Source organism: Uloborus diversus, unplaced genomic scaffold (assembly GCF_026930045.1).
Source record: "Uloborus diversus isolate 005 unplaced genomic scaffold, Udiv.v.3.1 scaffold_708, whole genome shotgun sequence".
NCBI classification, from domain to species: domain Eukaryota; kingdom Metazoa; phylum Arthropoda; class Arachnida; order Araneae; family Uloboridae; genus Uloborus; species Uloborus diversus.
In genome coordinates, this window is record NW_026558910.1 from 7,442 (window position 1) to 23,695 (window position 16,254).

The window sequence follows — 16,254 nt, forward strand, 5'->3', positions numbered from 1 at the left end:
TGGATTATTTCTCTGTCTCTTCGTTTCTTGACAAATTTCAAAAATAAAACCAGGCAATATTTTGACAACTTTACTGGGTTTTATTTAGGATGGTATAGGAATGATGTCAAAAAAAAAATTGGACTTCATATTCGAATTCATTTTTGCGTTATTTTGGTTTTACTACAAAATTTCAAGGTGTACGAATACTTTTGGAAGCCACTATATATGAACTTAAACAGTAAAATTTCATCTATATACAAAATTTTTAGATTACTAATTCTCATCATTTAAGATTCATAAAAAATTAAAATACATAACGTTATACACTGTAACTAATCTTTATGATAAGTGTACTGATGGATATCGGCCATAAAATCCTTATTTTTATTACCGCATCCTATTCACCGTTTCTTTTTTTATGGACTTTTTTTTATTACCTATTCTAGAAAATCACCAACCATAATATGACAGGTGAAAATTCCTTGCCAACTTCTGATTCCATTTGCAGAAGCAAGAAATCCAACCAGTAGGATCCTATCGCAATTTGCGATTGCGAAAACCATAATTTGAATTCAAGACGCAAAAACTCAAATGAATGATGGATGTTTTTCAATTTATTATCGATTTTAATGACGTTAATATATTAAAGATTATTTTATTGCTCATGTAGAGTATTTACTATTCACAACAACTAATTCTTTGAGGTTCATTAGCTCTGAAGAATATTGAAGATTCAGAGTTAAAATTAAAAGGAAAAAAAAGATTTTTTAACAATAACTTTTTATCTTTGCTGTACTAAGATTCTAATGTCTCGGGAACAAAAAAAAAGTGGCATTTTTAAACTACTTGCATCGATAATTTATGATGTAAACCTAAACTTAGAGGACTTATCTGCCCCATAATGATCCTTAAAGAGTTAAATCGATTTGCAGTTAAATTAAGTGAGATTTATAATTAAGGAAGATGTTCTGCATTTCTCATTAGGGAATAGTTTAAAAAAAGGCAATTTATGCAGATTTTGCCAAAGAACTTTTCTTAATATATAAAAATGGAGTTTGGTAAATTTGTTCCCTAAGATCTCAGAAACTACCCGGCAGATTTGGCTGAAACTTTCACCGTTTGTTCTTTTTGGTACTGGGGAGGTTTGTAGACCAGTTCGAAAAAAATCCGATTGATAGTTCCTTTTTTATTCTAATTTGTCCAAATTTTCGCATAAATGCCCCAATATGACGGTGAAAAAATACGTGCACATATTAAAATTATGTGTCCATCGAAAGCGCTTATTTTTCTGCTGAAGATGGCATCTGTTAGAAAGTTCTAAGCTGTATGAAAAACGAGATATGAGCTTTTTTTGTTCCGCGTTCGAAGGCTCTCCTCAACCTAATTCATTATTTAGTGTATCATCTCAACTCTCAGTTGATAGCTAGAATTGTTGTACTGTTCAATATTTTTGCGTTTCGTGTGACTGTTCGAGGCTTTTCTCAAGTCAAATCTTAAAGTAACGTTTTTTCACAAGATTGGCTGATAATAAATGGATTTGGCTGATTATTTTCCATTTAAATGGAACTTTAATGAAATTATTGTTATATTTTTATTATTTGTCCGATCAGACTCATGATCCAATCTACCAGGAGAAATCTCGCCAAACTCTTTGCAAAGATTTCAGTAGCTTATGCGAATACATTTGTGCAATTTTTTCAATTGCCGCTGTTAACAAAATATCGCCTTTAAAAGAATATTTTAAAACTTTTTTCAAGATGTAAAATAATCCACCATAAACTAAATTAGGCAAATCCATTAAAGAGCACAAAAACATCCATAAAGTTTTCTTTTTGCACATTTTCAAACAATCGCCAAATTTTACTACTCATTTTGGATGAAAATGTTTAGCTCCATGTTATGGTGACTAGAAGTATCTCAGGATTTGGCGACAATATCTTTTTGACGAAAATTAGTAACAGACCGTTTTACAATTTTTGTTAGCCGGCCGAAGACATGGATTTTAGCTGTATTAATGAAGATTTTTACTATTAATTTTAATGTAATGGAGATTTTTAGATGAGCCGTTATCGTTATTTCAGAATGGTTGGTGCTGATGTTGATTTTGAGAGACTGACGTCGATATTCTAAGATGACGTTTCGAGAATTCATTGAAAAGGGATTTTTTTTTGAAGCTATTATGCTAATTCTGTTGGGGTTAAAAAAGGGTGTCTTCCCAGTTTTTAGCCGACATTTCGTCCCCCCCCCCCCGTTTTCTTATTTAATCATACCTTTTGATATATTAAAATATTAAAGGCGGGAGGAAGTTTGAAATGTCGGCAAAACTGGGGATAAACCAAAACCAAAAACAGAATGTTGATGTTATTTTGAAAATTTTTCTTATTCCGAAGGGAGGGGGGGGGGATGACTACTTTCCTTATTCAGATACATATTTTTAGAGGGACTGTTGACGATATTTTAAAACTGAAACCCTCATTCTAACTCAAATCTGAATGTTTTTTCCACTTCATAAGTATTCAGGTTTTGAACGTTTTATGTGTTTAAAAGTATAGTAGCTTAGTCTTATTTAAAAATACTTGACACCCGTATTGTTTTTCATAATATGCAGCAATATTGAAAATTATTTTAATGCCGCCCGGATTGGTATAAATTCAACGCTGAATGGGACACTCAAATTGATATCAACCTTGCCAAAAATGGACGAGATTACCATAACGTGGAACCATAACATGGGCATAAGCCAATTGACGATAAAATTCACCATACATTATTTGTAAATATACAGGCGGACCAAAAGACCTTTTAATTTTCTATTACGAGCAAAGCCGTGCGGGTACCACTAGTATACTATAAGAATTGAGAATTTTCTGCAGATATGATCGGATGCTTATTAGTTTAAGGAAGATTTTGGTATCCATGTATTATTTCAAATTGGATTTTATGTCAAAGTGGTTGTTTCCGGAAAATTTCTGCAAATTCTGTGAATGGAGATTTAAGGAATTTTGAGATACTTTTTTCAGATTCTGCCATGGAATATAAATGTAATTAAAGGAGAGATCTAAGTATGAATTGTTTTAAAGGAAAAGGGAGTTTTCTGCAGATGTTATTTAAGTTTAGGAAATTAGAGATACAGTCGGACCTCGATATAAGGTCACCCCTCGGGACTTTACGAAACTGACATTATAAGCGGGTTAACCTTATAACCGATTCATATATATTCATTGATATATAAACATGTAATTCATTAATTCTTTTCAAAATTTTTGAACCAATTAAAATTTTTGGAATGAATAAGACATTTTGAAATGATTTTCTAAAACTTTCATTTATAGTAAAGCTGCATTCAAATATCCCCAAGCAAACAACTGATGTGCAACTTACCTTACTTAAAATTATCATTAATACAGGACTAATGTGTTTTTTCTTTAATTTAAGCATTATGGTTTCTAATTATTTTCTGAAAATTTCTTCAGCTTCTCATGACTGGTGCAATATGTACACGCTGAGTGCCTGCATTACTGCTTCATATTTTAGTATCACTGTCGTCGTAATGCTCACTTGCTACTGCATTCTGTGCATTACATGCTACGTTAATAGGAAAAACGACTTTTCACTTTTTAAGGATCGTATATCGCGGTAAATTCTTGGAAGTGAATCTGTTAGGCACTGAAATCATTCAAAGAAATCTGACAAAAGTGACCTTATAAGCGATTAATGTATTATAATCTGACCATATATCCGATAATATATGACATAGAATTCCTATTCAGTGAGCCGGGACTTTAGAAAAGTGACTTTATATGCGGGGTGACCTTATAAGCAGATGATCCTATATCGAGGTCTGACTGTATTTATAAAAATGTTACTATAAAATGCATTTGTTTTAGAGTGTTTGGAATTTTTACTGAACTTACGATCGAACAATAATGGATGAAGTTACTGTCTGACCACGAAGTGTATGGAAAGGCAAACATCTGGTATAAAGGAGGAAATAGACGCATCTATTAGTTTTTAGGGATGTCAGCTTTTGCAGATGTATGTTAGCCTTTAAATTATTCAGAGTCTCATTCAAATGAGTAGAACATGGGCATCAAATTTTTACTTTTCCCCTCATTCAGAAAAACTTGTCTTAACTGGACGTTTGCCAATTCCATACAATCCGTGGTTAGACTGTAAGAGATATTTTCTATAGATTTCAGCATTTATTGAATCAATAGAGATATTTAGTTGTATTATGAAACTTTTCCCTATGGAGTTAAAAAACATTTTCCGCACATTCTACTCAGAAGTGCTTATACGATGAGAATAAAATTTTCTGTAGCCTATCCAAGAATTTTAATGGATCAAAGGAAGACATTTTTAAAGATTCTAAAAGACTGATCATCAAGTTTTGGGAGATTTATTCAGATTTTATCAAAAATAGTATAGTGTACATAAAACTAGCTGTAAATTTGCATTAGATTCTGTCAAAGCACTTTCATAGAATTCAGGGTTTCTATCGGAGTTTTTAACAGTTTATATAATTGAGAGAGATTTTTTGCTGGTTCTATAGGCATAAGTTAAAACGAGTAGAATTATGGCAATATTTTGCTTTTTATAGAAACGTGCTATTGAGTTAAAGTTAATTGTCTTGAATTCTAAGAAAAAATGCTGATGAATTATGATTTGCACCATTCTATTTTCGGATGCGTTTAAGCCGTTTAAAATGCCAAAGAAGGCCCAAAGCCTTATTAAACGTCTCGTATTCTTCTCAAATGTGTATGTGATTTTGATAATTATATTTCATGAGTAAATTTTAGCTCTTGCATTCTTGCATACGTACATTGACTTCCGTTCCATTTTCTTTCAGATCTACACTGAAATGCTCCAAGGTTTATTTGCTAACTGCTTAAAAGTATTTTTTGTGATTATCGGTTATCAACTACTGCTCATCCATAGTCAAAGAAATTCCGGACAGTTTCCTAGGCGACCGGATAGGGACTTCGTCAACATTGGTGAATATCCGGGTAAGTTTCGACAATTTGCTAGAAAAATGTATCTTGATTTTTACTATTGCATTGTGTTTTGAACCTGGAAGCAGTTAAAAACTTAAATTTGACAAAAACATTAGGAAAACCTATCTGATAATTAGAGCAAGGATGGAGAGTCGGATAGAAAATGACTCGGGTTCCAACTCTAACTCAGAGAATTTTAGAATTCTTCGACTCCTACTCGGCTCTTGGAATTAATTTTAAACCTTCGATTCCGGTTTCGAGTCTAACCCCACGACTCCGACTCCACATCTCTGAATTTAAGGACCTACAACTTGGACCAAAAATGAAAAAATGTCTCAATTTGTAACAATCAAATCTCTACATAGTATAAAATGAAGTCTCTGAAAAGCGTCTGTGGGTTTGAACTCGCGAAATTCGAGAACTACTCGACCGATTTCGCTGAAATTTTCAGTTTATTCCTTTAAATTCTGAAAAGTTTGCAAACCAGTTCGAAAAAAAATCGATGAATAGTTCTTTTTTTTTAATTCCAATTTAGGCCTAAATTTCACATTAATTCCTGAATATGGGGATGAAAAATTACTTGCACGTATCAATATCATGTATCGTTGGAAAGAGTAGAACTTCCCACGTTCTACGCAATTTGTTTCAATGCTCTAACTTAATTACGGCGGGAGTTATTTACGTTTTTACTCAAATTTGTTTAGGCTTAGCTGAAATTTAGGCACTACTTTTCTTTATTAAATCTACCAATAAAAAGTCAAGGAATTGTCCCCCACTTTTTTTTTTTTTTTGACACCATTGGAAAAAGCAACATTTTTTACTCCAGATCTATCTCGACCCATGGTCGAAAAATTAAGTTTCTATCTAAGTTAGAAACGTTTTTAAATCAAGTTCGAAAAATGTCATCTTCATTCAAGCTGTTAACCATTTTATTTTCGCGTTTCCCACGGTTACGCTTTCTGAATCCATTGTTTCTTTCCTTATTTTGCATTTAATTTCTTAAGCTTATTTTATTTCGTGTTTCCGTGGTTACGCTTTTAAAATCCATCTTTCGCATTTTAATTTCTTAAAAGTATTTTAATATCTGTAGTCATTGCTTGAAAGAAAAATTTTGCATGACGTTTTTTTTTTCTTTTTTTTTTTTTTCCTTTTATTTAAACCTGATTGTTGAATATATGTCACTTGACACAATTCTTATTCTCAAGGTAAACCGGGCAACGTAGCTAGTTCTAAAATAAAATATTTAGTCGTTTTGAAACTGTTATCGAATCCTTCTTGCAATGTGAACAAAATGAATTAATTTTCATTTCAGTAGAACAGTTCTTTCATTGCGTTTTATATTCCTCGTTCTGTGTGTATACCAATGAAAATTCCCTTCATGCCATTCGTAGCTCAAAATTTACGCACAGTCTATCTCTGTATGAACCGATAATCTTTTAATTAAAATCTATTTTTAAATGTAGTTGGCGTTTTTAATTAGTACTTTGTAACTTCGTGACGAGAACGTCTTAAAGAAACACAGAGAGTAGCAGAATATTTCTTACTTTTTGAAAATACAGGGCGACAATCGTGCAGAGGTTTTCAGTGCTAAAGTAGAACTTAGATCGTTAAACGAAATTGAGATAGTTTTTCTGGAAATATGGGTAAAATTTAAGTGTTTATTACTTCTGAATGCAACGGAATGTGTTGAGGTTTTGACCAATTAGGAACACACTATGCTTTCAACATTGTTTTTTTATAAGAAATACAGTTTTTCAGAGCAATAAGACTCCGATAACCAGTTTAAACACTTAAACGCTTTGAAATATGAAACTTTGTTTTCAAGTTCATGATGGCTATTTTCAACAGCGTCTTCTGGGGTAACTTAGGCCTTTTTTCGGGTAACATTTGCCCAACTAAGGAAAAGTCAATCAATACTTCCACCAGTAACGATTAAGTCAAACCAATGCTGCCTTGACCCTTGACTAGATCCTTGAAACGAATGAATGATAATCCGCCTTATATGCCTAATAATACAGTAGTAAAGGTAATCTCTTTCAGTTTGATGGACCACTGTTACCCCACAAAGGCCAAAGTTACCCCAGTTCCCAGTCACGGTACCTTTTGAGGACGACTTCACTATTTAGAATCATGGCTTCTTTATGCTTTGTATTTTTTTTTATGCAGGAATGTTACGATGGCAGCCCCATATTATAATTCAATAAATTTTGGAGGAAAAAAAAGCTAAAGGAAAAATTTATATTTGAAAATTTTTCAGTACCTAGGGAGCTACAACATGATTAAAGCGAAAAACCAACGTAAATAGAGCACAAATTGTGAAGAAAATACAGCATATAGCTATTTCAAGGCTACAAATAGAGCCTCTTCATCAGCACAAAAAGCTCACCAACGCAACCGAAAGTCGCAAGAGAACTGACAACAACCAAGTGGACACCGGTATTTATACCAAAGAGGGCCAACCAGTAGGAATCAAGACACAAGACAGCAAACAACCAATCAGCGAACAGAATGTCAATCCCGGGTTCAGAGCAAGGGGGAGAGACAACCAATCAGAAGCCAGGAGACAAAAAGAGTGAGAGACAACGAAGAAACCAGAATAGGCAATTATAGAAATTGCTTCCAAATATCATGAAAAAATGGCGCGCTGGAAAAATCATTGACAAGAGAATGAGAATTTTTCCAAATATAGTAAGCTTCCAAGAAATCGAGGTCATAAACGAGGTTGTTTGCTGTCTTGTGTCCTGAATTCCTATTGATTGGCCCTCTCTGGTATAAATACCGGCGTCCACTTGGTTGTTGTCAGTTCTCTCGCGACTTTCGGTTGTGCTGGTGAGCTTTTTGCGCTGATGAAGAGGCTCTAATGTAGCTTTGAAATAGCTATATTCTGTATTTTCTTCCAAATTTGTTCGTTATTTACGTTGGTTATTCACTTTAATCATACTTCGAATGTATTTTGCAGAAGACAATGGAATACGTCGACAGATACGTCCAGATGAAAATGGTGACATATACGAATTTCATCGATTCCAGCATTATGGGTTCAAGACACCATCACCCAACACTTTTAGTTTGGAAAGCATGCTGGCTTTTTTGGCGCCACTTGCAACAATACCGATTATTGCCAGCGCGGCTTTGAGTAGTTTAGCCGCCATTCTACCTACATTAACCACAGAGGGTGAGTGAGTGTTTTTATTATTGACTAGTGGTACTCGCACGGCTGTGCCTGTAGTAGAAAATTAAAAGGTCATTTGGTTCGCCTGTATATTTACAAATAATGGATGATGAATTTCTCGCCAATTTGCTATGCTTGCACATGGAACGGTTCCACGTTATGATAATTTGGTACAAATTTACTCGCCCATTTTGTGATAATTTGATCGGTGAAATGCTCTTAAAATTGGAATAGAAAAAGAACAAAATCGAATTTTCGAAAAATCGCTTCGTTGTGCACATCCCCATGCTATAAACTAATTCTGTGCCAAATTTCATGAAAATCGGCCGAACGGTATAGGCGCTACCCGCGTCACAAAGATCCTGACAGAGAGAGATCCAGACATCCAGGCAGACTTTCAGCTTTATTATTAGTAAAGAAGACTATTTCTGAAGTTACTTTCTCTGTCATAAATGCCTGCTGATTTACCGTTTTTAATTGGGTCGTTTTTCCAATTTTTCATAAATACTTTTTCTGAAAGAGCATAATAGAAAACATGGGGTGAGTTACTTTTTTTTCTTAATTTTGACTTATTTCCTCTTTCAAACAAAATAATCTTAAGAGACGCTCAGTCGCTGTTTTCATTTTTGCTGCTGACGTCACAAGTGTACAAGTCATTAGGGTTGCTAGAACAAAATTTCAGGACATTGCCAAACTTCGCGAAAGGAATTATTAAACCAACAATTATATCGTTCCGCTAATAATTTTTAACACTTAAAAATAACTAAAGAGCGATAATTTGTCAGATAAGACAACCACTCTTCCAAGATAGATGTCTTCACTTGTGACGTAACACGATGAAACAGTTTTAAAAATCTGACACTTAAAAAAAATTCTTAAAAATTAAATTTTGGGAAAATAAAAGTATTCTCTGGTTTTATGTTAATTATTTATTTAGTTTTTGCTTATTTTAACAATTTCAGTGAATAAAAGTAGCACTTTTGATTGAAGGAAACACCCTCATTTTTGTCAAAAACAATGAAAAATGATTAATGAGTCAATGATGAAGTTAATTTTGTTTTGTTTGTTAGCAACTGACTATAAAACGGTAACTTTGAAAAAATATAATAAAAAAATGACTGGAGATCGACATCGTTTTGGTTAAACCAAGAACAGTCTATGGTCCTGGTGTGGTTTGAATGGAAAAAGCTCTCATCATATTAATAATTATATATTGTAATAATTGTGTTCATCGGTTCAGCCAATCCTAGGAATGTTGAACCAATTGAACTAAATAACTTGGTTCTGATATGTTAACTTACGATCCACTGACGTCGAGGTGTAAATGATTCGATTTAAAAACAGGGGTGAGGACAGCGGTTTGGGTTGCTATAACGATTATTGGTATCGTATCAATCTAAGAATTTCTTTTATTTTCAACCCAAACATAAATGAGCTCGTGCTAGAGCAAGCAACAAGTTATCAGAGACACTATACTGATTTGTCTGACGTCGCCTGTGTATAGGTTTTCGCAATTGCAGAAACACGCTTCAAGAATTTTGAGTCACTAAAGTTTCTCGTTATAGTGATTGAAAAGAGGGCCCGACTAACTAAAAGTGAGGCCCTAGGCCCACAATAATTTAGAGCCCTGTTTGGGAGCCAGTCGGAATATATATTTTGGGGTCCCCTTTGTCTATCACAGAACTATGTAAATCATTTATCATGTGCATTTATGAATTTCCTTCGGAGCCTCTCTTAATTGTGACATAGTAAATTGGCTACTGGCAGAATAAATAAAAATTCTCCTTTAAGATTTTTTTCCCAACAATCCATTATGTTTTAATTAGTAATTTAAAATGTGTGTATTTTTCGTATAGTTGTAATGCTATGCACAATTCTTTAAGTAATTTGGAGCTCCAGGCGCAAGCCTAGTAGGCCTGTGCGGTAATCAGGCCCTGGTTGAGAATCACTGCATTGCAACGTCTGTTTTAATGTGTAATATTGCTCTTTTTTTTGCTAGGCATGGTTAAAGGACGGAGTCGAAGAGATGCGGTGCTAGAGACGTTAGGTTCCATGAAGACCTTCAACAATCCAGATTGGAAGCTGTACACAAATCAAAGTTCTCATCCAACCAAAAGAGACATTAGGGATCTTGATGTTATACAGAAATACTTACAACAGATGAGTCACAAGGAAGATCACAATGACGAGATCATGGCGTCATACCTGAAGTGTAGCGGTATGCTTAGTACCCACAATCACTGCCTCGAGAGGTTGGTCTGCCAATTTTCGGATGAATCAGCAAGAATGAAATCCTTGGAAAAGGAAGTTTCATCATTGTAAGTCATCCTACCATTTTTATTAATTCTCTTTGCATGTCTTTTTTTTTTTTTTTTTTTTGAAGATTCTGATTTGCAAGCTTTTTGTGTGACGGAAGTGTCGTAGTTGTTTTTTCAACTGTTGCCAAAAACAGTGAAAAAAAAAAAGTAATTATGCGGTTAGTCTTTTTAGTGAATTTAACAAATTAATTTCAAGGCTGAACTTAAGTAAACATATATTTGTGGATTTCGGCATAACTTTCCAAATAACGAAGGTTTTCTAAGTTTTTAACCGACTTCAAAAAGGAGGCGGTTATCAGTTCATACCGTATGTATGTTTTTTTTTTTTGTTTGTCCACTCATAGCGTCTCACCTAGTGAACCGATTTTGATGATTCTTTTTTTTAATGATAGGGGATGCTTCAACTTAGGTCCCATTACTTTGTTTCACCATATTTGTCCTTTAGAAAATAAGTTATGGGCAAAAAACCATAAATTTCATACAATTTCCCTATTAAATGATTAAATTTAAAACCCATTGTTATGAAAGTTTGGTGCCATACGACAGTAACATTAATAGTAATTGTAATGATAATTTTGAATGAAGGCTTCTCTGAAGTAAGCATCAAGTTTCTTCAGGGTGATATTTCGATAATAATCGGGAATCTGGCGCTGTCGTCTCATTTTTGGCGTAAATAATTTTATTTTGGTAACCTTGCTGATTTATAGTAACAATATGTGAATTATCGAAATCTTCCATTCTTCAGTGCTATTGCTCCATAGTGGGGGTAAACCTAACCTGGAAGCGAGGTGATGCAGTGATTAGGATCTGCTTATTAGCCTTCACAATGCTACCATTAGGTTTGCCTCAACTACAGTAGTATTTTTTTCGTTATCATCTATGCCAATAACAAATGATGGGGGCTAAGTAAGAAAATACAGAATTGCATCATGAGCAACTTAAATGCTGTGAAATGTAAATTAGTTTGGAAAAACGTAATACTTAAATGGTTATAATTAAATTAACTACACATTAATTCCAAAGAGGAACAAAGATAAGTTTTTAGTGCCAATCGCTTAAAATTTAACGCATGTTTATAGTTTTTTTTTTAGTATGGAGCATTTTTATGAAAAAAATATGGTGAAGTTTCGTGATGGTAACTTCTTACTATTTCTGAAATACCTACATTTACACTAAAAAGAATGAAATAAAAAAATTTTGAAAACAAAAATAGAACCGACTTCAAATTTGCTCTAAAAAGTGAAAAATAATTTTATTCTTTAAACACCATCGATAATGCTTTTAAACATAATTTTTGAAGTTGGCGCAAAAACGATAGATAAAATCATTCACAGCCATAACTCAACTACAACTATAAATTTAACCAGGCCCAGTTTCTTCACTATCACATAAAGTATGCATTGATGACAACATATTTGAATAACGATATAAATGTTTCGTTCGTAATTTTGGATGCTTTTCTGAAAAAAATATGAACGAAGCATGGTTACACTGGATTTTACGTTTTGTTTTTGCGCCAACTTCAAAAATTATGTTTAAAAGCATTATCGATGGTGTTTAAAGAATAAAATTATTTTTCACTTTTTAGAGCAAATTTGAAGTCGGTTCTATTTTTGTTTTCAAAATTTTTTTATCTTTGATTCAAGTCAAGTGTTCAGTTTAAAAGCGTAATCCACATTGCTTAAGTTCAGTCTTGAAATTAGTTTGTTAGCTTTAATTAACTTTATTATTACCATTCCTTTTCATTGTTTTTCGGCAACAATTAAAAAGCGGATTTCGGGTATTGATTAGTTTTCTCGTTATTTATAATCCATTTTCTTCATAAATACACAATTTTTTGTAAATATGCCTAAGTTAGGCGAAGAAAAAACAAGAGCGTGGCGTGAGGAAAAACGTGCGGGTGAAGTAACAGTACAGAACGTAAAAAAAAAAAAGACAGATAAAAGTTTCTCTTCTGTCGTGTGTCTCTACGACACACGATCGTCCCCCCCCCCTTCCCCCAACTGCAGTGCATCGAGGACAGGTTGTTTTTCTTCCAACGACACTGTGCCGGCAGATAAACCTCTTTTACGGAATTTATTTATCTTTAGCTCAACTCAAAATGATATATTGCTTTTTAAAGTTTTACACCTCCATATATTTGATTCAGAGTTCACTTTCATAGAAATTTAAAAAAAAAATTTCTTATTCACAAATGACCATAAACATTTTATTTAGATAAAATATGTTACAAAGAACTATATGGTATTAATAAATCAGTTTTGATAAAATTGACAGATTTTACATCTGAATTTCACATTTGTGCTAGCACGGTATTGTTGAGAATATATACATAGAAAGAACTAACGACTTATAACTTAACTAATCAATTTAAACTAGTAAATAATAACACTAATAAATAATAAAATAAACTACTAAATAGCATGAAAACATATACCACTAAAATATTTCGCAGAAATGAATAAAAAAAATTTAAATGCGCTACTTAAAAGAAAATAATTTGCCACATAAATATATCAAGTTATAAATTAGTGTCAAAAGTTCCATTAAAATCTAAAATTAGAAAATAAGGAGTGAACATGGCTTCAACGTATTATATCTCTACTATCAAAAATACCCGGCGTTGCCTGGGTCAGTAATAATTGTGAGAAGCAATCGCTACTTTCTTTCGTTTTCGGTTTTAACTGAAAGAACTCAAAACACACCGCTTTGACGTGATTAGAAATCGAGCTTCTTCCTTACCCATAAAAGTAAAATAGCAATAAGTATAAAGAACGAACGAGCATTCATTTAGAAATGAAAGCACGAATTGAATCAGATAAAAATTTGAAGAATTTCTAAAAAATTAATTAACAAAAGCAAAGATCACTCAAAAAAACTGTGCGCTTTGTTTAATTAAATAGTGCACATACACAAAAAGAGAAAAAAAAAGCTTTCTACTATATTTCTCTAAGTGTGCAAAAAGCAGAGTTTCCAAATGTTTAAATGACTTTAAACTCATGTTTGCTCCGGAGAAGCCTTGATTAAAAATTTTCATTATGATTGCTTTTATTATTGCTGTTGTTAGGCAACGAATTTTTGTAACAACGGGTTTTATATTTAATCATTTAATGGGGAAATTGCATGAAATTTCCTGCTTTTCATCCTTTTCATCATAACTTTTTTTGACTAAATTTTTTAGGATTAAATCATAGCCTAAGTTGCTATCTGATAATGTAGCTATCTATGCTGAAAAAATGGTTAAAATCGGTCCAGTAGTTTTGAAGATTACCCCAGACGTACATACATACATACAGAAGTAGCCATTTATGTATAAAGATTTTCACCGAAGGTAGAAAGTCTTCAAGTCAAGTGACCAAGGGCGTATCCAGCTCAAAATGGTGTATGTGGGGGGGGGGGGGGAGGCACATCCATCATTCAGGCTCGATTAGGGGGGTTAATATCTCCCCTCCAGATTCTAGAAATCATGTAATTATGCGTTTTGTTGTTTTCATTGCTAATAATAAAGCTGAAAGTCTCTGTCTGGATATCTCTCTGTCAGGATCTGCATAGCGCCTAGACCGTTCGGCTGATTTTCACGAAATTTGGCACAGAATTAGTTTGTAGCATGGGAGTGTGTACTGCGAAGCGATTTTTTGAAAATTCGATTTTGTTCTTTTCCTATTCCAATTTTAGGAACATCTTACCAATCAAATTATCATAACGTGGACGAGTAAATTATCAAAATATCATAACGTGGAACTGTGGGCGAGCAAATGAACATAGCAAATTGACGAGAAATTCATCATCCATTATTTGTAAATATACAGACGAACCTAATGACCTTTTAATTTTCTACGACGGGCAAAGCCGTGCAGGTACCACTAGTTCCTTATAAAATCCAATAAATATGTACCCTTTTGCCCGTCCTCACCCCCAGAAAATTCTGAACTGACGGGTCAGCGGGAGGCAATTTTATACATTTAAATTTTTGAAGGGAAGGTAGAATAAACAGCCAAAGGCGGCTACTCTATGCTCCCTGGCTCCTAGTTTCTCTATTATCTGGTGCACGTTTGGCCAATACACATGTAAGAAGTGCTTCAAGTTTATTACCACGGAAGAAAGAAAACTCCATAGTTTCTAAAGTTTCTAATGGACTTACATTATTGTATTAACTACTAATGACTACAGATTACGTAGTTAGATTTAATGCACAGAATTTTGTGTTGCGATTAAACAGTGATCCAATCCTTGTACATATCTTTAACTCTCGAAAAATCCCATATTACCTTTTGATTGAAAATATTTACCCTCAGATTGGGAAACGCTACTTTAGAAAATTGGATGGAGTTCAGGACTCTCCAAAATCACTTTTTTGTAATTTAAATCTTAAACTGTATTTGTAAGCTATTTTTGATGGTGGTAGGGAAGATATCAATTAGGTCGTCTTCAGCGTCGTTCAGTTTGCAATGTCAGGTTGTTTTTCGTGCACTAACATAGCGCAGGTAGAAAAACCTTTTTTACAGAATTAATCTTGATTGAGAAATGCATAAAAAGGAGCTTGGCGACGAAATTAGGACAGGTATTACTATGAATAAATACGAATTGTACTCTATAACTACAAGAGCATTGTTGAAGTGGTAAGTTCAGACACTGTTCGCCCGTCGTTATTGCAACGATGCAACAATACACCTTAAACAGAAAGAAAAGTTTAATGATTTGAAAATGCAGTTGCTTGCTTTGAAGTTCATATCCATGAAGACCTTCGAAGGATAGATAAATACTCCTCCTCTTGCAGTCTAAGTAACTGCTAAGATTTTAGCAGTTAGCATTTCATTACAGAAGGAAGTTAACAACAAACAGCTAACCATAGATGGTCAACGACTGCCATTTACATCAAAATAAAGCTCCCTGCGCAGTAAGTACATAATATTTTGAAGAATACATCAAAAGGTTCAGCAAAAAGTTTAAAATATACATACCATAACATTGTAACGTATGCACATATACTATCACAAAGTAACAAATGTAATGAAATTAAAGCAATTCAATGCTATTTAATTGTCTCATGTAATTTTTATACATGTAATCATTTATCATATGTACTTTTTTTTTTTTTTTCATTTTCAATTTCAACTAGAATTTCGCTTAACCAGATAACCCCCGGGTCCGATTTGAACTCGTTAACCAGTCTCCTTAGTTCCGAAATCAAACTTCTTATAAGCGAGCGAACCTGTTTAATGTTTGTTTCTGTATAATTTCTTGGTGACTAACATTATTGTCTATTTCAGGATCATTTACACGATATTGAATAACAGATTCATCCCAGAAGAATTCAAAGAGAGGCTAAGAAAATCTGCACTTTTTGGGAGAGGAAACAATGGCAGATGTGGAACATTTTTCTGCTCCAGAAATGACTTTAGGACATAACGTTGAGCTCTGCTTGAAAGCAACCACGAAGAAATACTCAATTTTCTTTCTTTTAACTAAAAACACAGCAATACACTTTTGCAAGAATTACTAATCATAGTCAAATGGTGGAAGAAATATACGTGGCTTCCCTTCGTTCTGGCTTGATTAATGAACAGGCCAATTAGGTCTTAGCTAAAGGCCCCCTCTCTAAAGGGCTACGCAAATTGCTAAAATTGCTTCAGCCAAGGTTAAAGTTGTAAAGTTTGTCTACAGAGTTGACCCAGAGAAACTGTTTGGCCTAAGGTCTCCGATTACCTTAATTGGGCCTTGCCAAGGATTCAAAAGAAGTTTTTTCCTATTTACAAAAGTTCAACATATGCCAGTGCATAAATATGGC

At 33.6% G+C, this 16,254-nt stretch overlaps 1 protein-coding gene across 1 annotated transcript; it reads left to right on the plus strand.

Moving 5' to 3' along the window:
* The first annotated feature begins 7,922 nt into the window (after window positions 1–7,922).
* On the plus strand, window positions 7,923–15,875 carry LOC129233767 (uncharacterized). Its single transcript, XM_054867745.1, has 3 exons — window positions 7,923–8,151; window positions 10,148–10,466; window positions 15,737–15,875. The coding sequence occupies exons 1-3, from the start codon at window positions 7,923–7,925 to the stop codon at window positions 15,873–15,875; spliced, it is 687 nt and encodes a 228-aa protein (XP_054723720.1).
* The last annotated feature ends 379 nt before the right edge of the window (window positions 15,876–16,254 follow it).

What these genes read in the sequence shown, in the direction of transcription:
- LOC129233767 (XM_054867745.1), top strand. Translation starts at nt 7,923, where the DNA reads ATGTATTTTGCAGAAGACAATGGAATACGTCGACAGATACGTCCAGAT. An exon ending in ACCTACATTAACCACAGAGG is followed by an intron (nt 8,152 to 10,147) that starts GTGAGTGAGTGT and finishes TTTTTTTGCTAG; the next exon opens with GCATGGTTAAAGGACGGAGT. An exon ending in GAAAAGGAAGTTTCATCATT is followed by an intron (nt 10,467 to 15,736) that starts GTAAGTCATCCT and finishes TGTCTATTTCAG; the next exon opens with GATCATTTACACGATATTGA.